Raw genomic sequence first — 23,443 nt, 5'->3', positions numbered from 1 at the left:
TTAAAAAAATGGGACTAACTTTTCTAAAAATTGTATAAACAATAGTTATAAAACTTACTTTATAAGAATATTTATCTTTTACTTTTTATCATGCAAAGATAAGACTTTAATTTGTTTATATTTATGAAAGTACAATATTTTAATATTGAATTATCATATGTTACAAGAGTAGATCGGTGTACTTGATGAAGACTTAAAAATAAGTATAATTCAGGAAATTGTAACATACTAAGGATGATTTTAATTATACTAAATAATTCCAGAATAATCAGGGATTCCACATATTCCCTGATTTTACAAATTCAGGTTGCATGTATATGTTTCAGTGAGATTGTATAATTAGGGATTATATAGAATCCCTGATTGTTCAGGTATTATACATAATCACTTAACTCGTAATTAGTGATAATATATAATCCCTGAAAATGACCAGTGATTCTACATCATCACTGAAAATTTTAATAATTATTCTTCAAATGCCCATTTAGGATTTCCGGGGTTTTCAATAATTCAAAGATCACTTATTTGATCAGAAAGTTAAGTATAGACATATTATCATTTTTTTTATTTCGTTTCAGTGAACAGTTTTCAGGAGCCTGTAATTCAGTGGTTGTCGTTAGTTTATGTGTTACATATTTGTTTTTGTTCATTTTTTTATATAAATAAGGCCGTTAGTTTTCTTGTTCGAATTGTTGTACATTGTCATATCTGGCCTTTTATAGCTGACTATGCGGTATGGGCTTTGCTCATTGTTGAAGGCCGTACGGTGACCTATAATTGTTAATGTCTGAGTCATTTTGGTCTTTGTGGACAGTTGTCTCATTGGCAATCATACCACATCTTCTTTTTTATATTCATTACTGATGATAGTTTTCCACAGATTTACCTGCAAGTTTCCTGTTGATTTAAAACTTTTGTAATTTCTTTTGGCCCATCTAATAAATACAAGAGCTATTGTTCTCTTTATAGTTTATTCACTGGGACCTTAAAATTTCTTCCAAGAGAAATCTATCACTCATTGATTAATTTACATGAGTAAAAAAATCATCTTCCAAATAAATAAAAATACACTTGTACTTAATGTTCAATATACCCTGGTTGTTATTTTTTATTCTTCATTCAAAACTTCTTTTTTTCTTTTTTTTTTTATATATAAAAGGATGTCAATAGTGTATTTATTAAGACATAAATCATTTTAATAGATGCCCAAGGTGTATGAATGTGTGTTTTTTTGTTTATTTTTCAAATTCTGTAAACCAACTTATTTTCACAGATAGTTATTTTTGTTAACTTATTCCTTTTATGTTGATTTCTCAGCTATGTACCTTAATAGATTTATAATTTTCTTGCTATTTTTATGTAAGGGAAGAGCAAAAATTAACATTTGTACAATGATTTATTTGTTATCTTATAATAAGACACAACAACACAAAATTTCTTGCAAAGATTAGTTGGTTTACATATTTGCATATTTTTTTTCTATTTGTATTTCTTTCGGCTGGATTGCATTAAACAAATAGGGGTAAATGCAGTGTAAAATTAGGAATCTTTTAAGTGATTCCAAATCTTCAAACACCTTATGGAAGTTTTGCCATCATTCTTCATAATAATGATTTTTGCATTTCTTATGAAGTTATGAATTGTGGAAGCAATTTGGCCATAATTTAGCAGAGTTATTTTTTTTTCAAGTTTTGTTGAATACGGATATTGTCTCATTTGTTTTTGTTCCATATGCTCTCATTTACATTTACCTCTTATTAATAGTTTTAATCAAAGAAAATATCAGTCGGAAACCAAGCCCTTAGAAACGACCGTTGTTGCTACTTTCTTAAGACAACAATGGGACTGATATTAAAACCCGCCTTTCTTAAATTGCGTTAATTTCGCTGGAAAAATAATTTGGCGCCAATTTGGATTTTTTTCTTTTTTCTGCTTCTTACTTGCCATTAGGGTCAGAAATATATATATCTAGATTTTGTAAGCTTAGTTCTAATTATTAATGAAAATAATACTGAAAAATGTTAAATTGGCCGTCTTTTGACAATTATGTAACGCCGTTGATCGTCGTTTATAAATTATGCGAAATTGTCTGTTTTTTTTTTTTTTTTTTTTTTTCACAGATTAACAAAGATTATATATACTATATAAAAAATTAATAATACTTATCTCAAAGTAATCAAGTCTTACGTTCTATAACACCTTAGGAAACCCTGTTTAAACTAAATTCCAAAAGAAACACAGTTTTTGACATTGTAGTTTTTTGGTCTTACACATCGATGTCATTATCTATACACAATGTACACACATTTAGTTTGTTTGTTTGAAAAAGCGAGTTCAGCTGTGAATATTTGACTGGGTTAATTATTCTCTTTAAGTTAGTGAAATTTTTGAATTAACTAAAGCAAGGTAAGGAAATCCTATACTGTCTTTGCACAACCTTAACTGCATAAGATGACTAAACAAAGCTCAACCATTACAGTTTATTCATAATAATATAAAAAGTGTCGCTCACCTTGGTCTATGTGAATATTAAACAAAGAACGCAGATGGATTCATGACAAAATTGTGTTTTGGTGATGGTGATGTGTTTTTTACATCTTAATTTACTGAACATACTAGCTGCTTACAATAATCTCTATCTATAATTAACTTGGCCCAGCAGTTTCAGAGGAGAAGATTTTTGTAAATGATTACTAAGATTTACGAAAAAATGGTTAAAACTTGACTATAAAGGGCAATAACTCCTAAAGGGGTCAACTGACCATTTCGGTCATAATGACTTATTTATAGATCTTACTTTGCGAAAATTTATTGTATTTAAAAGTTTATCTCTATCTATAATAATATCCAAGATAATAACCAAAAACAGCAAAATTTCCTTAAAATTACCAATTCAGGGGAAACAACCCAACAACAGGTAGTCTGATTCATCTGAAAATTTCAGGGCAGATAGATCTTGACCTGATAATCAATTTTACCCCATGTCAGATTTGCTCTAAATGCTTTGGTTTTTGAGTTACTAGCCAAAAACTGCATTTTACCACCTATGTTCTATTTTTCGCCATGGCGGCCATCTTGGTTGGTTTGGAGGGTCACCGGACACAGTTTTGAATTAGATATCCTAATAATGATTATGGCAATGTTTGGTTAAATTTGGCCCAGCAGTTTCAGAGGAGAAGATTTTTGTAAAAGTTAATGACGACGGACGACGACGGACGCCGGACACCAAGTGATGAGAAAAGCTCACTTGGCCCTTCGGGCAAGGTGAGCTAAAAAGTTGTGATGAAGGAATCCTGCAAAAGTAAATGAAAAATGCTTGTCCTTTTGAACTTAAAACATTTTATTCCAGACTAGCATTTTAATCACTTTTATTCAAAATATGTTCATACTGACTTGAAGTGTGACTTAATTATGACTTATGATCTAAAACATAATTGTTGACCTAGCACTGCCACTCAGAAACTGCTCTGAATTACTGAAATGCAGTTATTAGGTCTTTTTTTAAATAGAAGGAGAAAATATTAGACTGAGATTGTTTTGTTCTTATTCATTTCAAGTTCATGATGAGAACCATCTATTCATTGGTTTAGTGTTTTTTTTAATACAATTTCAATGCTGACAATTCCTAGTGCTCTAGGGAGTTCCACATTCTTTTGGGTCATGTTGTTGGATCTTGCAGTTGTAGAATTCCTTCAGTGTTATCAAATCTTTCATCAATAAGTTTGTGCACAATGAATATTTCATTGGATTGATTGATTTCAATCTAAGTTTATTAGGTGAATGAATTAGGACTGAGACCTCTCTGCAAATATATTTATTTATAAAAAAGAAGATGCGGTATGAATGCCAATGAGACAACTGTCCACAAGAGACCAAAATGACACAGACATTAACAACTATAGGTCACCGTACACCCTTCAACAATGAGCAAAGCTCACACCGCATAGTCAGCTATAAAAGGCCCCGACATGACAATGTAAAACAATTCAAACGAGAAAACTAACAGCCTTATTCCTTATTTAATATTTAGTATTTGTACATGTATTTTTATCATTGATAGTTCAGTTATTAGTTCAAGTAAATTAATCAATGAGTGATAGATTTCTCTTTGAAGAAATTTAAAGGTCCCATCAAATAAACTATACAGAGAATAATAGCTATTGTATTTATTAGATGGGACAAAAGAACTTACAAAAGTTTAAATCGACAGGTAACTTAAAAGCGAAACACAATTTCAAAATACTGATTGATTAAGTGGTTGATTTTGCAAGGAAATTTTGTATAAGAAAGTAACATAATAAACATTGTAGATCTTGTATTTCGTTACTGATTTTGCAATTTATTTATAATAGTCTTCAAGATAGGCAAAAGCATGGTAACATCAACATGGAAGGCTATGTCAGCGATGTTGGTTGACATGCAGGGTTGTTAGATACAATTTTTAAACAAGATATCCCATGATCCCTAGTTTAATTCCAATGGCCCCAGTTATTTCGGAGAAGATTTTTCAAATGACAACAAATGCTAATTAATTGAGGAGAAAAGTTCACAAGGGCTCTTTTGCCCAGGTAAGCTGAACACAAATATATTTAAACAGAATCAACTGATGACTTTCTTAAATAACCTTCATTGCAGTGCTTTAATGGAATACAAACCTTAGTGAGTCCACCTTCATCTATTGCCTCCTCACCTATAAACACCACCTAGAAAATAAAACATTAATTGACAGTAAAAGAAGCATGTTACTAGTTTTGTAGGAATACCTGCATCAATAGCCTCTTTGATTGAAATCAAACCTTAAAATAGCAATCTTAAAATGTCAAGCTTAACAAGGTCAGTCTTTCAACATCTAAAATCTCTTGAACGGTTAACATACATTATATGTTCTAACCAAAACATCATAATAGTTAACTTTAAAAGGCGCCGACATAAAAAAATAGGAAACAATTTTTTTTAGAAAACTAACGGCCTAATCTATCAAAATAAATTGCTTCCCTGACTGCAGCTGGATACTTACCGCAGAGGTCCAACCTTGAACGGTTGAAGCAAAAATGGACACAATATTCATGCTTGATACAGGTCTGAATTAAGATTGTAATTAAATATTTTACACATAATAGGTTTCTGACACGGAGTAACTATAGTCAAAGAACTTAGAATTGGTAATATTTGAATTTATACTCATAATCTGATTTGCGTCTGTGCAATATACACTATGCTATTGTGAATTGCTCTCTTCGCAAAAGTAAAAAACAATTACACTTTTTTTTTTCTTCACCTCTCCTCCCTTTTCTCATTTCAAATTTTCCTTGGAGATGCAACCATAATTACCCATTTGAATACATCATAAAAGTCTTAAAATATAAAATTATTATTCCTTTATCAACATAAATTAAATAGTATAACTTTTTAAAGCAAATTGACAGCTAATCACCTCAAGACAACACAACATTACTTTATACATAATTTCGAAGCAGTGTAAGGGAGGTTTGATTATAATGTCTGGATTACCTCCTTTACACTGCTTTAAAATTGTCTTAATTGTCCATTAACCAAGAAACCCTTGTTTTTCCCACTTTTTTGCCCCTAATTCCTAAACAGATAGAGCCATTACTCCCCAAAACCAATCCTAACCATCCCTTTGAGGTATAGAAAATTTCAAAGAGATCGATAACACTTAAACACAAGTTATTGTCTGTTTTTGGCCCCTTATTCCTTAACTGTTAGGACCATAACCCCAAGAATCAATCCCAAACTTCCTTTTGTAGTTATAAACCTTGTGTTAAAAGTTCATAGATTTCTATTTACTTATACAAAAGTAATTGTCCGGCAACCAACTGTTTTCGGACTAAATTCCATTCGAGATAAAGTGTTTAGCGACTTAAGTTTAGAAGCTTTAAATGCAGATGATGGAGAAGATAAGCTCATTGAATTTATGAACAAAATTTAACTAGAGGCTCTTAAGAGCCTGTGTCGCTCACCTTGGTCTATGTTCATATTAAACAAAGGAAACAGATGGATTCATGACAAAATTGTGTTTTGGTGATGGTGATGTGTTTGTAGATCATATTTTACTGATCATTTTTGCTAATTACAATTTTCTCTATCTGTAATGAACTTGGCCCTTTAGTTACAGAGGTAAATATTTTGTAAAAACTAAGTCTTGCTAAAATTTACCAAATAAATGAAAATTGTTAAAAATTGACTATATATAACAATAACTCCTTAAGGGGTCAACTTATTTGTAGATCTTAATTTGCTGAACATTTTTGCTGTTTACAGTTTATCTCTATCTATAATAGTATTCAAGATTATAACCAAAAACGGCTAAATTTCTTTAAAAAATATCAATGGGGGGGGGGGGGGGGGGGGGGGGCAGCATTCCAACAACCAGTTGTCCAATTCATCTGAAAATTTCAAGGCAGATAGATATTTACATTTTACTAGATGAACAAGTTAACCTCTTGTAAGATTTGCTTTAAATGCTTTGGTTTCAGTGTTATAAACCAAAATCTACATTTTACCATGTTCTATTTTTAGCCATGGCGGCAATCTTGGTTGGTTGGCCGGGTTACCGAACACATTTTTAAAAAAGATACCCTAATGATGATTGTGGCCAAGTTTGGTTAAATTTGGTCCTGCAGTTTCAGAGGAGAAGATTTTTGTAAGAAAAAACAAACAAAAATTTACCAAAAAATTTGTAAAAAATGACTACAAAATGTATTAAGGGCAATAACTCCTTAAGGGGTCAACTTACCATTTTGATCATATTGACACATTTGAAGATCTTACTTTGCTGAACATTATTGCTGTTACAGTTTATCACTATCTATAATTATTTTTAAGATAAACGGACAAAATTTCCTTAAAATTACCAATTCAGGGGCAGCAACCCAACGACCCATTGTCCGATTCATCTGAAAATTTCAGGGCAGATAGATCTTGACTTAATAAACAATTTTATCACGTGTCATATTTGATCTAAATGGTTTGGTTTCAGAGTTATAAGCCAAAATATACATTTTATCCCTGTTTTATTTTTAGCAATGGCGGCCATCTTGGTTCGTTTGGTGGGTCACCAGACACAATTTTTAAACTAGATACCCCAATGATGATTGTTGCTAAGTTTGGTTAAATTTGACCCAGTAGTTTCAAAGGAGAAAGATTTTTGTAAAACTTAACGAAGACAGACGATGAACGCCAAGTAATGAGTAAATCCTTTGGGCCAGGTGAGCAAAAAATAGATGAGCTTAGTGAAGCTTATGAAGCATATTCTGAATTTGATAGATTTAGACGTAGTAAGGTTAGTTCAATGAAGGAGAAAGTAGCAGAATTGGAGAACCAAAAGTTTAAAATGGAACTGCCACAGCCTGTGTTAGCTTTTAAATTGTTAGAATAATCAGAGTTAGAAATGAAAGAACGACACTTAGTGTTAACCAGTGTCAAATATGAACAAGCAGATGGCAACTTCTCTTAAAAAGATTTTTAGACAGCAAGCCAGCATAGATATGGGAGACAGAATTAGAGTGGAATCAGCATGAATGGCCGATGAAGATGTAAAGTATTCAAGGAAACGTTTTGGAAGAGGATTCAGAGGGAATCACGCTACAAATAGAGCAAGTGATTATAGGCCACAAGACAACTTTAATTACTGTGGATTCATTTATTTTCGTGGGTATTAATTTTCGTGGATAGAGAAAAAAAGACGTTTCGTGGTATACGTTAATTTGTGGATCGCTGATTACAAAAAAAAATTAGATACGTAATTCGTGGATTTATTTTTGATTTAGGAGATCATATAACCTCCTTGGTTTGATCAATAATAAAACAAAACAAAAAAGAAGGAATTCATTGAAAAAGTTTTGAATTGTCAAAATCCTCACTTGGTCATTCTAGGTTGAAGTGTTCATTGCTAACTTCGATTACAATCATGGACAGAGACAACTAATTATTTGTTTGATGTACAATTAATAAATTCTTGTCTAAATTCTATAAGGCATTCAACATTTTATGATTGAAAGCTCATTTCCCTAATCACGATATAATAAACAGTGATATAAGTATAAGGTGTGAACATAAATGTTCCTGTCATAAACAATATTACCTACGGCAATATCCCCGTACTTATTCCTATTGATTTTTAATTACTGGTAAACCAAACTATGACACGGTAATTAACAACTTGCAGTTATTTCCCATGAACAGTTTTAATCAATTTTAAAAAGGAAATTATCACTGACATTCGATATATTTATTATAGATTTAATCAAAATACTTGTATCTTCTTTCAATAAAAAAAATACGTGTTATGTTACAATGTTTACCGCCAGTCAATACTATACTAGAAATGCATAACATAACCGGAAATATTCATCCGACTCCATATATACATTTCTCGGGATTATTCTTCGTTGAATTCTTAAATTTGTGGTTCGCTGTGACCCACGAAACCCACGAAAATTGGTAAACCACGAATAAAAATGAATCCACAGTACAAAGGAAATTTAAACAAATCTGTTAATTCATATGAACCTGATGGTTTGCCACTTACCATGCTTACTGAGGCTGTCTAAGTTGTGATTCTATTAGACAATTGGTAAAGCAAAGCCCACTCTTATGAAAATATGGCCAAGGCAAATCAAGGTGTTGAAAAAGCTGTATTGTTTACTGGAAACAAGTCACAGGAAGCTCTTGGTCTTCTGACAGAAGCTGCCAATTCAGCAATATTAGACAGTGCTTGTACTACAACCGTGACAGGGGAAACGCGGATGAAATGTTTTTAGACTTGACTCTTCAAAAAAGTAGAAGAAAACCCAAGTGACACTCTTTTCAAATTTGATGGAGGTACAGTTCTGCAATCAACAAAGAAGGTAACTTTTCAATGTGCAGGTGTTGAATTTGAAATACAATCAGATGTTGTAACGAGCGAAATACCATTGTTGTTGAGTAAGGACTCTATGGAGAAAGCAAAAATGAAGCTTAATTTTGAAAATGATAGTGCCAATATATTTAAAAAAATATGTACAACTGCACTGCACATCTTCAGGGCATTATTGTGTACCAATAGATCAATTGAAAATCGATATTAAAGTTACTGTCACTGCTCTTGAAGCAACTAATATGACCAAAGACAAAAACCAAAATCATTGAAAAACTACACAAGCAGTTTGCTCATCCTTCAGCTAAAAGACTGAAAACTTTGTTGAAAGATGCAGGTGGTTATACTAAAGAACATTTTTATTGTGTGGATGAAATAATAGAAGGTTGTGATGTCTGCAAGAAATATAAGAAAACTCCAGCTCAACCAGTTGTCTCACTTCCTTTGGCTGCAGAGTTCAATGAAGTGGTTGCTGTTGATTTAAAAGAATGGAAACCTAACACATACTTTTTGCATTTAATGAGATTGCAACAAGATTTAGTCTTGCTAAAATATCAAAAGGAAAATATCAGATGTCATAGCGGACAAGAAAATATCTCTGTGGATAGGGAGTGGAATGGCACCTCAAAAGCGTTTTCTAGCTAACAATGGTGGTGAATTTGCAAATGAAATTTTCCGTGATATGTGTGCTAACTTGAACATTGATGTAATGAATACTGCTGCTTATAGTCCTTGGCAGAATGGTATTTGTGAACATAATCATGCTGGGCCAACATTAAAAATATCTTTGTTTCCCCTCCACCGACTGAGGTTGTTAGGGTATGGGAAGGCATACCTGCCAAGTTTTCAAAACGCCCATGGGGTTTTGCTTGCAAGATGACTGCCATACTCCTAAAAAACCTTCAAGGGGCCTTCAAATACAGTGAAATGTTGTTTCTTCATACTTTATAAGCCTCAATTCATTGTAAAATAAATTGTTTTGTTAAAATTGTGGACATAATTGCTCTTTTAAAAGTTCAATTTGGGAGCCTCCATGGGGGAATCCCCCGCAAATAGTGACAGTTGGCAGGTATGGGTAGGTAGGTAGGCAAATTATTTTATTTTATTCCTTGATATGTTTTTCTATTATGAATTTGTACAAAATTCAACAGGTATGGCTCAAGTCAAGAAAAGTGGGGTATTCCCTGTATTCTAATTCAGTGTACACCCCAGTTTTCTGGTGTTAAAAAACAGTATACATGGACCTCCTCATTTTCCTATTCATTAAATGTAATGGGATCTACAAAAGCGCACATTCTACGTGTGATAACAATGCTAAATGATAGCAAATGTTTTTAGTAAAAAAATAAAAAGCTTACTTCAAGTCTAATTTGATGCATAACTAACAACAAAACAATTCTTTTGTTAACCAATTCATACCTTGATCATCAATTATTAGATAACAAAAAGATACATGTATGTTAATAACTTGGGAATTGAAATTCAATGAATAAAATTTTTCAATAGAAGTGAACATAATTCAGTTATGTTCAGTTACACCTGGATCATGCAGCTTGGTCAATTGATTCCTAAACAAAGATTTGTATGTTCTTTTTCGAGTTCTAGAAGAAACGAGACTTCACTTTATATTCATGTTTTGTATTTCCTAAAATTCTACTGATGCAGTTATAACGTTAAAACGTCGCTTTTGTACTTTTCATGCCATAAATTGAAAAAGGAAATCCCATTTAAACTGTGTTTTTTTTTACACCAGAAACAGGGACGTTCCCTGAAAGCAGGAAATACATGTATCCCACATTTTCTGACTTGTGCCGAACCTGTTCAAAGACAAAGTAGATAGATTTCAAAGCACGATTCAGACCATTTTTACTCAGTCTTGAAGATTTTATCATTTAAACAGGAACAGAGGTTAGACACAAAGCAAATCAAGATGCACTCAGCGGGTTGAAAGATGCTTCAGGTTTTTTTTTATTTTCCAAAAAGATCACCCTTGCACACAAACAAATCGTGTGGCAAAGCATTTTGTTTGTTTTAACTTGATTCCGAATCATGTAGACGCTTCAATGCAAAAATGTCTCGATTTAAAACGCTCGTTGACAACAACATCGGAAAGGTATCACCACAAACCATTGCTCATTGACTACAGCATTGAAAAGATATCACCAAAAACCAACATAGCAACAAACAAATAGTGGACAAGAATGGCCAATAAAATGTTTCGGGGCGCGGTGATTTTACCGGGTCGGTCAGAGGCCCTGTGGTTGATGACTGTGTTGCAAAAATATTGGAAGATCAACCCAAATTAAATCTAGAAGCAGCTTTAGTATGGGGTTTTAATGCCAAAAAACAGTCTCTGGTATATGGATTGAGCCCATATCAATTTGTTAATGTGCCAATTGATAAACCTCCAGCTTTGGATCATAATAATGTCAGTCAGACCTTTGCTAAACATCTAAATGAATAACATGCTGGCAGACATGCTTTCATACAAGCAGAGTCATCAGATAGAATAAGAAGGGCTCTACGCCATGAAATAAGAGCCTCTTGTGAATGTTTTCAGCATGAAGATAGAGTTTACTACAAACAAGATGATGACTATAAGTGGAAAGGATCTGGAACCATCCTTGCCAAAAATGGCAAAGTAGTGTTTGTAGGGCATGGCAGTATATATGTCAGGTTTCATCCATGTAGGCTTAACAGATGTGGAACAGAATTTAAAAATACGCCATCTAAGCAACTAAATCTAAACAAAAACAATGCAAAACCAGAAAGAAATTCTTAGGAATATATTTCCTTTTTTTCTCTTTTTATTTTCCATGGATTTCCATGGAAAACAGGTCCAATACTCTATGGAATTCCATGGAAAAATATTCCATGAAATTCCATAATAGATGATGAAAAATCTAGGGATTGGCAGTTCGAGAGTAAATTCATCCAACTGAAATCTATGATAGTGAAGATGATGAGGAAAACAACAATAGAAATGAGGAACAAGAACCTTTACAAAATGAAAATGATCATCAGCAAAATATACAACATTCACAAATGCAATATGATGACAATGAACAAGTAGATCAACATCTTGCACCTGGAGAATAAAATTGAGAAAGGAAATGGTGAATATGTCAAAGCGACAACCACCCCACCATAGAGCAGATAACAGCCGAAGGCAACCAATGGGTCTTCAATGTAGCGAGAATTCCCGCACCCGTAGGTGTCCTTCAGCTGGCCCCTAAAAATATGCATAATAGTACAGTGATAATGGACGTCATACTAAACTCCGAATTATACACAAGAAACTAAAATTTAAAATCATACAAGACTAACAAAGGCCAGAGGCTCCTGACTTGGGACAGGCGCAAAATTGCGGCGGGGTTAAATATGTTTATGAGATCTCAATCCTCCCCCTATACCTCTAGCCAATGTAGAAAAGTAAAAGAATAACTTTACGCACATTAAAATTCAGTTCAAGAAGTCCGAGTCCGATGTCAAAAGATGTAACAAAAGAAAATAATAAAATGACGATAATACATAAATAACAACAGACTACTAGCAGTTAACTGACATGCCAGCTCCAGACCTCAATTAAACTGATTGAAAGATTATGTCTTCATCATATGAATATCAGGCACAATCCCTCCCATTAGGGGTTTAGTATCATACTATCATAAAATATATGAGAAGAACATAACCCGTGTCATGCCAACAACTGTTTTTTTAGAAATAAATGTGTTTAGTTCCGATACAAAGACCCTATCAGTGAATCAATATTAGAGCCAAAATATGCAATCTTTAATGACTTGACAACAGTATCGTAACTAAATCCCCTTTTGATAAGTCTATTTAAAGGTTTTGTTAGTTTCTGAGGAGAATACTGACATTTTTGTGCTTTGTAAAGAATATTTCCATAAAAAATTGGATGTGAAATACCTGAACGTATAAGATGTCTGCATGTTGAGTTATATTTACGAATTATTTCCTTATACCGGTGATAAAATTTAGTAAATGTTTTGACCAGTTTGTGATATCGAAAACCCTGGTGTAATAATTTTTCAGTAGTACATAAATTTCTCTCGCTAAAATCCAATACGTTGTTACATACACGAGCGAATCGTAGAAGTTGAGATATATAATCACCATCAGATGGTGACAAGGGAACGTCACCATCTAAAAATGGATAATTAACAATAGGGAATGAAAAATCATCTCTTTTATCATAAATTTTTGTATTAAGCTTCCCGTTTATGATATAGATATCAAGATCGAGGAAAGGGCAGTGATCATTATTATCATTAGCTTTATTCAAAGTAAGTTCTACAGGATAAATTTCTTTAGTATACATACTGAAGTCGTCATTATTGAGAGCCAAAATATCATCCAAATATCTAAAAGTATTGTTAAATGTTTGTATCAAATGTTGTTTTGATGGGTCTTTGCTAATTTTAGTCATAAATTGTAACTCATAACAATAAAAAAACAGGTCCGCAATAAGTGGTGCACAGTTAGTCCCCATTGGAATTCCAATAACTTGACGATATACGGAATCTCCAAAGCGAACAAAAATGTTATCAAGTAAAAATTTAAGCGCATAAATAGTATCAAAGCATGTCCAATTGACATAGTTCTTTTGTTTATTGCTACTAAAAAATGATCTAAAAGAGTTTGAACATATGTACTCACATTCCGACTTTTTAAATGCCCAGTTAATTAGGGATGTGAACTTTTTCTTTTTAAGAATATGAGGCAAAGTGGTATATAGGGTAGAAAATCAAATCTTTGAACAGATTCAAAATCACCAATATATGCATACGCTACATTGAAGACCTGTTGGTGACCTTCTGCTATTGTTTTTTATTTGGTCGGGTTGTTGTCTCTTTGACACATTCCCCATTTCCATTCTCAATTTTATACGATTTATCAAGTACTTCCAACGAGTTTATGACACTCCAAAAGTAATTAATTCCACTATTTTCAAAAGCCTTATTTGAACAATTTATTATCAGGTTTTTTATAGTAAGTAAAACAGACAATTTAGTAGTTGAACAATGGCTAGAAGATGAAATAATAAAATTGAGAATGGAAATGGGGAATGTGTCAAAGAGACAACAACCCGACCAAAATAAAAAAAAAACACAACAGCAGAAGGTCACCAACAGGTCTTCAATGTAGCGAGAAATTCCCGCACCCGGTGGCGTCCTTCAGCTGGCCCCTAAACAAATATATACTAGTTCAGTGATAATGAACGCCATACTAATTTCCAAATTGTACACAAGAAACTAAAATTCAAATAATACAAGACTAACAAAGGCCAGAGGCTCCTGACTTGGGACAGGCGCAAAAATGCGGCGGGGTTAAACATGTTTGTGAGATCTCAACCCTCCCCCTATACCTCTAACCAGTGTAGAAAAGTAAAAGCATAACAATACGCACATTAAAATTCAGTTCAAGAGAAGTCCGATTCTGATGTCAGAAGATGTAACCAAAGAAAATAAACAAAATGACAATAATACATAAATAACAACAGACTACTAGCAGTTAACTGACATGCCAGCTCCAGACTTCAATTACACTGACTGAAAGATTATGATTTCATCATATGAACATCAGGCACAATCCTTCCCGTAAGGGGTTTAGTATCATACCATCATAACATATATGAGAAGAACATAACCCGTGTCATGCCAACAACTGTTTTTAGAATAAATGTGTTTAGTTCCGACGCAAAGACCTTATCAGTGACTCAATATTAACGCCAAAACATGCAATCTTTAATGACTTGACAACAGTATCGTAATTATATCCCTTCTTAATAAGTCTATTCAAAGGTTTTGTAAGTTTATGGGGTGAATACTGACACCTTTGTGCTTTATAAAGAATATTTCCATAAAAAATTGGATGTGAAATACCTGAACGTATAAAAAGTCTGCATGTTGAGCTATATTTACGAATGATGTCTTTATACCGATGATAACATTTACTAAATGTTTTGACTAGTTTGTGATATCGAAAACCCTGGTGTAATAATTTTTCAGTAATACATAAATTTCTCTCGTTAAAATCTAAAACATTGTTACATACACGAGCGAATCGTACAAGTTGAGATATATAAACAACGTAAGATGGTGACAAGGGAACGTCACCATCTAAAAACGGATAATTAACGATAGGAAATGAAAAACCATCCCTTTTATCATAAATTTTAGTATTCAGCTTTCCGTTAGTGATATAGATATCAAGATCGAGGAAAGGGCAGTGGTCATTGTTAGTATTAGCTTTATTTAAAGTAAGTTCACCAGGATAAATTTCATTAATATACATACTGAAGTCGTCATTATTGAGAGCCAAAATATCATCCAAATATCTAAAAGTATTATTAAATTTGTTTATCAGATGTTGTTTTGATGGGTCTTTGCTTATTTTTGTCATAAATTGTAACTCGTAACAATACAAAAAGAGGTCCGCAATAAGTGGTGCACAGTTAGTCCCCATTGGAATTCCGATAATCTGACGATATACGGAATCCCCAAAGCGAACAAAAATGTTATCTAGTAAAAATTCCAGGGCATATATAGTATCAAAGCATGTCCAATTAACATAGTTTTTTTGTTTATTGCTACTAAAAAATGACCTAAAAGAGTTTGAACATATATATTCACATTCTGATTTTTTGAATGCCCATTTAATTAGGTGTGTGAATTTTTTCTTAATGAGAATGTGAGGCAATGTGGTATACAGGGTAGAAAAATCAAAACTTTGAACAGATTCAAAATCACCAATATAAGCATGCAATTTATCAAGTACTTCAAACGAGTTCTTGACACTCCAAAAGTAATTTATTCCACTTTTTGCGAAGGCCTTATTTGAACAATTTATTATAAGGTTTTTAATTGTACCAAGTGTGCTGGTAAGAATTATAGACAATTTAGTAGTTGAATAATGGCTTGAAGACGAAATAAATCTATAGTTGTAAGGGGTTTTGTGTAGCTTTGGAAGCCAATACATAGTTGGGACTTTCATTGTATTTGGCTCTGCTTGTAAAGCGGTGGCTAAAAGTTTATGTTTGTTACAGATTTCGTTTTCTGAAAATGGAGTCAGTTGGAATGTTGGTGAATTGGTGATTTCCTTTTTCAGAACCTCAATGTAAAATTTACGTCAAACAATAATAATATTATTAGCAGCTTTATCGGCCGGGACAAAAACAAATTCCTTGGCTAGTTCTTTTAGTTTATGTTTGATACGAGAAATAGGTTTATTGTGGTTATTGTTAATAGTAAAATGTTCTTTAAAATGTTGAATACGTATATCAACTATCTTCATTACTGAATTAAAAAAAGAGTCCAAAGATTTTTTGTCAGCTTTTTCCCGTTTTATCCATTTCATACAGTAAGTATGGAGTGAGTCGTGGATGATATGACGACACTCATTCCAATTAATAATTGACGGGGGACGATATTTAGGTCCTTTACTGAGAAATGATTTTAACTCTCGGTCTTGAACGATGTTAAGATCTCCTGTTATAACATGGGAAATGGGTCCATAAATATATTCGGAATTACTGCAATTACATGAAGTAGGTGTATTTTCACTGATATTAACATCTTTACACAATTGACTATAATTAAACACAAATTTCCGGGTAGATTTCTTGTAAATATAACAAATAAGAGGTAGTTCAGTATTGTAAAAATATCCAGGAATTTGTTCTTTAACAGAATGGTCGTTAAATATACCGGCAATATTTACAAAATCAAAGCCTTTATTGACATACTTAATTTTAATAAAATGTTTTTTATGATCTTCAGGGCGATCAATTTTGGGAAATAATTTAGAATAACAATATGCCAAAATAATTTGAACAATTTCATACTTAGGACTGCTATATGCAATCCTCCAAAATTTTATTTAACTTATTAACCGGTAACGAACAGAGTTTTGTTAACAGATAATGTCTGCCGTTGTTTTTTGAAATAGAAATTAGGTCCGAAATATTGGTATGATTGGCCCGAAATTTTCTTTGATTGCGATTTGTTCTACAACCGTGAGAACGGTTTTTACGAACAGTTTTAGAAACAATATCCAAAATGTTAACGAAATTGGTTCTAGATATATTACCAATTCCCATGATATTATCATTTAGACCGAGAGGGTAAACTGTCTGTAATTTTTTAATCCAATTTAATTCAATTATTTTCCGTGATCGTACAAACTTTGAATGCGATTCACCAGGCTGCTTATTTACTACTTCTAAAGGTTGAACTGCTAAATATTTAAAAGGATGGTTGTGCTTCTTAAGGTGTTGGTAAATGATACTTTTGAATTTATTAGGTCTTTTAAAACGATACAGATGTTCTTGAGTGCGTTTTGATAAATATCTTCCAGTTTCTCCTACGTACTGAATACCACATCTCGGTTTGTTTCATGAGAGTAAATAAATAATACTGTTTGTTTTTCAAGTAATATCAGTTTCAAAATTTAAAGAAAATGTGCGACCATTAAACGTGGACCTTACCGTATTGTTGGTGGAAAGACGGGGACATGTAAGTCATTTTTTGGCATGACACTTATCGATAGAAGGGTAACCACGATTTTTATTGTTAAAAATGTTAGCGATGGTAGTATTTTTAGATAACCGATTTTGAAGATTGAGACGTGTAGATACCCTTTGAACAAGTTTAGTATTTAGTATTTTCAAATCTATATTTGTAAGTTTTTTTGTGCATCTTCGGAAGCCAGTACATAGTTGGGACTTTCATTGTGTTTGGTTCTGCTTGTAAAGAAGCAGCTAAAAGTTTATGTTTGTTACAGATGTCTTTTTGTGAAAAGGAAGTCAGTTGGAATGTTGGTGAATTCGTGATTTCCTTTTGCAGAACATCTATATAAAATTTACGGCAAACAATAATGATATTATTAGCAGCTTTATCAGCCGGGACAAAAACAAATTCCTTAGCTAGTTCTGTTAGTTTATTTTTGATACGCGAAATAGGGTTTTAAAAGTTTTTGTTAAGAGTAAAATGTTCTTTAAAATGTTGTATTCGAATATCAACTATCTTCATTACTGAATTAAGCATTTGATAACCGTGATTATGCTAGGTCAAAATAAAATAAAACCAGACACATACCTGCCAACTTTTCAAAATGTCCATTAGGGTTTTGTTTGCAAGATGGCTCTAATATAGTCATAAAAAGCCTTCAAGGAGGCCTTCAAATGTATATTAATGTTGCTTTTTGGCTTCTTCATATTTTTAAAAGCCTACAGCAATTGTAAAATTAACTGTTTTGTTTAAAATTGTAGACAAATTTACTCTTATGAAATTTCCATTTGGGAGCTTTCATGGGGAAAATCTCCCGTAAATAGTGACAGTTGGCAGGTATGAAGAAGACATTCCACATGTTGGAGAAAACATAGTTTACAAAATGAAAGAAAATGACACATGAGTGAAAGCTAAGATTGTGAGTAAAGGTGGTAAATCAACTGGAATGATATTTGTCTAACCTGAAATTTTGCCGATTGACTCAATACCGATTGTAGCATTTTGTGTGCTTTCAAATGCGGTTCATGAAAGCAAAGATGCTAACGATGCAATTTATAATAGGTCCCAGTTGTTCAACTTAAATGTATTTTTTTTTATCTAGCATGACACGGTTTGCAAAATATCAATAATATTTGACAATGAAAAACAAAGAGACCCTTATTTATTGAAAATGTGAAATAAAGCCAGTGCATAGATGTTACGTACGATGTTGGCACGATTTTCATTTTGCCATATATTATCATAATATTAAACCTGAAGACTGGTCTGCTCGATAGTGATTCGTAATTAAACTATGTCTTATAGGCCATTTTGAAATATTTTATAAATCAAATCAAATCAAATAATTTTATTGGTGTAAATTCCTATACAGAAATGATACCAGCTGACATTTACAAAATACAAATACAAATAGATGCTCCGCAGGGCGCAGCTTTATACGACCGCAGAGGTTGAACCCTGAACGGTTGGGGCAAGTATGGACACAACATTCAAGCTGGATTCAGCTCTGTGGTAGACTGTATTTTATAGGTTTTACAGTAATTGTGTATATTTTTATATTTAGTTTATTGTGTTATATTTTGTATATTATATGACTTATATTGGGTATAGTATACTAATTACAGATTGTAATTAGTTGATTAGTCTATATATATGCTTTGTTCATTTTATTTACGTATTTGACAGTTGGACTTATTGACATACGACATTTTCTACTGGTTTGGGTAACTTTGGTTTGACTGTAGTTTACTTCAAAGGTTTTCTTTTTATGCTTCGGTGGACCGCACACTTTCTTTATTTCTATTGGTCATTATATTTTGGCGCTATATTTCTTTTGTTCTTTTATGCTGGTCATCACTTTTCTATATTCTGGTGGACATATTGATACGTGCTTGAAGAAATTCTAAGTTTGAACTTATATTCGTTCTAAGTTTTCTCTATATACTATATTCAGGTCAGTTATATTTCTCTACTACTAATTACACGTTAATAGTCCAGATATTTATTATTTTACCTAGAATGACAGTTTAGAATGAAAAGGCTGATGTGTAAATGTTGAATGCGAGATGAATGCTTTAAAACGATATAAAATAGATAAATTGCAGTAAAGTAGTATTTGTTTTCTTAAATTGTTTAAGAGACGTTATTTTCATATTTTCATAAATAAAGTACTTTTAACTAATTTGGTAAATTATTAATCTAATACACATTGTATGAGAATTCGAGTGTTCCGGAATGAATGTGTTAAATACTTTTAAAGGTAAAGATATAAACATAATAATAGTTACGTGTATTGATTGATTATTTTAGCTAAGAGTACAAATCGTAAACAGGTACCTTATTACAGTAAAACATGGATTACAATTTGTTTATTTGTTATACAGGTATATTTAATGTAATCCTGGGATGATGTAAATCAATTTCCATAGATATAAATCAGGAGGCCTTTGCACCTCATGCGAGGTAAGCTAAGTGTTATTTTTGTAATGTTCGTATTTTTGTTTGTTGCTATTTTATGCTTACGGCATTCATACAGCATGCAGCTATTGCTTTTAGTTTTCTTAATTTGCTTTGTTAAATTTGTGTTAATCCGCTTTAGTTAATTTTCGTATATTAGACTTGTTTATTTAATACAGTCGATAAGTGCATTTGTACTAGACTTTGTCAGTTACGCTCAACAATATAAGCATATTGTTGTAAATACATGCAGAGCAGTTTTATTTATATTTCTGATAGTAAAACATTTGTTTATCATATTACATGGATAGAAACCTATGTACCAGATTATTATTTAATGAACGGTCAGAGTCTTACTATTGTATTTATTTTTTAGGGTACGTTTTATGTATATTTGTTATTATCCTGAAAACTAGTCCAGAAATAAAAGGAACCATCTTAAAGAAAGTATTGTGTTTATTAAAGCCCTAGAAAGTGCTACTACAGCTCTAAATTTGAATTGTGGTTAAATAGTTGACACAGCATATGTTTCTGACACAGAATGATTGTGATGTAATGAACTTAAATTTTTGGTTTTGCCTTTGAGCAATTCACTATGCTGTTGAATATTAATCCTCTCAAAAAATGTTTGAAGAAATTTTCTGTGCAATTGAAGATTTCTTGCTATTGCGCAATACTGTGCATTTGAAAATTCTTGCTATTGCACAATACTGTGCAATTGAAGAGTTCTTGTTATTGCTGAGTACTGTGCAATTGAAAATTTCTTGCTATTGCACAAACTTAATATAATAATTTTAGATCCTGATTTGGACCAACTTGAAAACTGGGCTCATACTCAAAAATTGGAGTACATGTTTGGATTCAGCATATCGAAGAACCCCAAGAATTCCATTTTTGTTAAAATCAAACTAAGTTTAATTTTGGACCCTTTGGACTTTAATGTAGACCAATTTAAAAACAGGACCAACAATTAGGAATCTACATACACAGTTCGATTTGGCATATCAAAGAACCCCAATTATTCAATTTTTGATGAAATCAAACAAAGTTTAATTTTGGACCCTTTGGGCCCCTTATTCCTAAACTGTCCGGACCAAAACTCCAAAAATCAATACCAACCTCACTTTCATCGTCATAAACCTTATGTTTAAATTTCACAGATTTCTATTTACTTATACTAAAGTTATGGTGCGAAAACAAAGAAAAATGCTTATTTGGACCCCTTTTTGGCCCTTGATTCCTAAAATTTTAGGACCAAAACTCCCAAAATCCATATCAACCTTTCTTTTGTGGTCATAAACCTTGTGTTTAAATTTCATAGATTTCTATTTACTTATACTAAAGTTATAGTGCGAAAACCAAGAAAAATGCTTATTTGGACCTCTTTTTTGCCCCTTATTCCTAAACTATTAGAACCAAAACTCCCAAAATCAATCCAAACCTTCCTTTTGTAGTCATTAACTTTGTGTCAAAATTTCATAGATTTCTATTTACTTAAACTAAAGTTACTGTGCGAAAAACAAGAAAATGCTTATTCGGGCCCTTTCTGGCTCCTAATTCCTAAAATGTTGGGATCAAAACTCCCAAAATCAATCCCAACCTTTTCTTTGTGGTCATAAACGTCATAGATTTCTATTCACTTTTACTAAAGTTAGAGTGCGAAAACTAAAAGTATTCGGACGACGACGACGACGACGACGACGACAACGCCAACGTGATAGCAATATACGACGATTTTTTTTCAAACTTTGAGGTCGTATAAAAATAAATAAACAAACAAACAAAAAACAAAAAAAACAAAACCAAACATATTTCTCAATGATAAGAGATACATATTTTATATTTACATTGCGTGGAGGTGTTATTTATACAATATTATTAATTCAAGCTATTACAATCAGCTTTAATACTATATAAGCTATTAACAACATAATGTTTGCTTTAAATGAATGTTCAAATCATACATATCGCTTATTCCAGCTACACTTACAGTACTAATATAATGTCCGTACGTATCATTACTTTTCAAAATTAAACTAAACTTATCTTGTTCACACATATTAACAAAAGATGGAACTATATCATTTAAATTACAAAAGAGTACATATCTATTAAGTTCTAACGCTTTACATTGAATGAGGAAATGGAACTCATCTTCAATTCCATCCTTACAAATTGGACAAATTCTCTGTTCTAAAGGTGTTCTAGTATATCTACCAACGTCTTTTAGTAATTTACTATTACTAATTCTGATTTTTACCATTTTAGAAATAACACTTTTATGAAGGTCCATAAGAAGATATTTTTCTAATTAAAAATTATTTTACACTTTGCGATATGTTCTTAATTATTACCATGACTATATCATTATAAGAGTCACAAAAAAGAGCTTGTTTCCAGTATTTTATTTGAATTAAACAGGATTTTTCTCAAAATCGTAAAAAAAATAAAAATCGCATTTAAGTCTTAAATGACAAAATCGCAATAATAAATGCACACAATAATTTCTGAATCTACAGTATATCAAGAAATTGTTGGACAGCTACACTGGATTGCCACACAGAGTACACCTGATGTGTGCTTTGATGTTTTGGATCTTTCTACTTCTTTTACAGCTAATTAAGTGAAGCAAAGACTCAATCAAAGTTGAATAAAGTAATCAGAAAAGTTAAAAACAATTCATACAGAATAAAACGTCCAAACTTAGAAAGTCCTAGGAACATTGAGGACAACTCTATACAGATGCTTCATATGCCAATTTATCTGATCATGTATCAAGTGCCGATGGATATGTGATTTTTTTTTATATGTAGCAAAATGGAAAAAATTGGCCAATTTCTTGGTCTTCAAAGAAAATTTTGGAGAGTTGTTAAAAGTACTCTAGCTGCAGAGGCTTTATCACTAGGTAAAGAATTAGATGCTTGCTTTTTCGTTATGATCATTCTTCAAGAGATAATAAAATTAAACGCAGGATAATCTATTCTAATCAAGTGTTTCACAGACAACAAATATCTGTGTCAAAACATTCACTCAACAAAACTTATTTCTGAGAAAGTGGTGTTTAGTTTTAGCTAGCATCAAAGAAAGTGTTAGTCTTGTTAGTCTTGTTGACATCACAGTCACATGGATTTAAACCAGCAGTCAGATATTAATTTGTTTAACTAAAGCAGGAGCTGATTTACATCCCTTGATCAAAGTTCTCGGTACTGGGAACGGACCATGATATTGACAATTTTAAAATTTAGACATTTGTTTTGTTTTCTTAGATATTTCAAATTGTCGTATGGAATAGACCATTAACAATTCAAGTTTTGCCTACAGACAATTACCTTTTAGTTTAAAGAAAGACGCTGGAATGTGTTATATCTGTATATTATGTAATGGTAACTCTTATTTCCACAGGAGCTGGAGTTATAGTATATTATCAACCAACCAAGTTTTAAAATACATAAGATATATAAAGGGTTAGGATAAACACTGATGCAGCCACTTTCATTTTTGACAACCCCCATCTGAAAAAATGGAAAACAGCACGTTTAATAATTTATTGCATCCGAAGCGCTTTTCTGAATTCACC

At 32.2% G+C, this 23,443-nt stretch overlaps 1 protein-coding gene across 7 annotated transcripts in view; it reads right to left on the bottom strand.

The window, feature by feature from the left end:
- LOC134724971 (probable E3 ubiquitin-protein ligase HERC4) overlaps positions 1-23,443 on the bottom strand; it is a 303,456-nt gene that overhangs the window by 72,493 nt on the left and 207,520 nt on the right. For all 7 annotated transcript variants that reach the window (XM_063588396.1, XM_063588395.1, XM_063588394.1 and 4 more), the window contains one exon: positions 4,656-4,703. In XM_063588396.1, coding sequence (XP_063444466.1) covers positions 4,656-4,703 — 48 coding nt within the window. The remainder of the gene's footprint in view (positions 1-4,655; positions 4,704-23,443) is intronic.

The sequence above is a fragment of the Mytilus trossulus genome, chromosome 7, assembly GCF_036588685.1.
Source record: "Mytilus trossulus isolate FHL-02 chromosome 7, PNRI_Mtr1.1.1.hap1, whole genome shotgun sequence".
NCBI lineage: Eukaryota > Metazoa > Mollusca > Bivalvia > Mytilida > Mytilidae > Mytilus > Mytilus trossulus.
The sequence above is the reverse complement of the archived record's forward strand: the minus strand, read 5'-3'. Positions and strand labels throughout refer to the sequence as shown.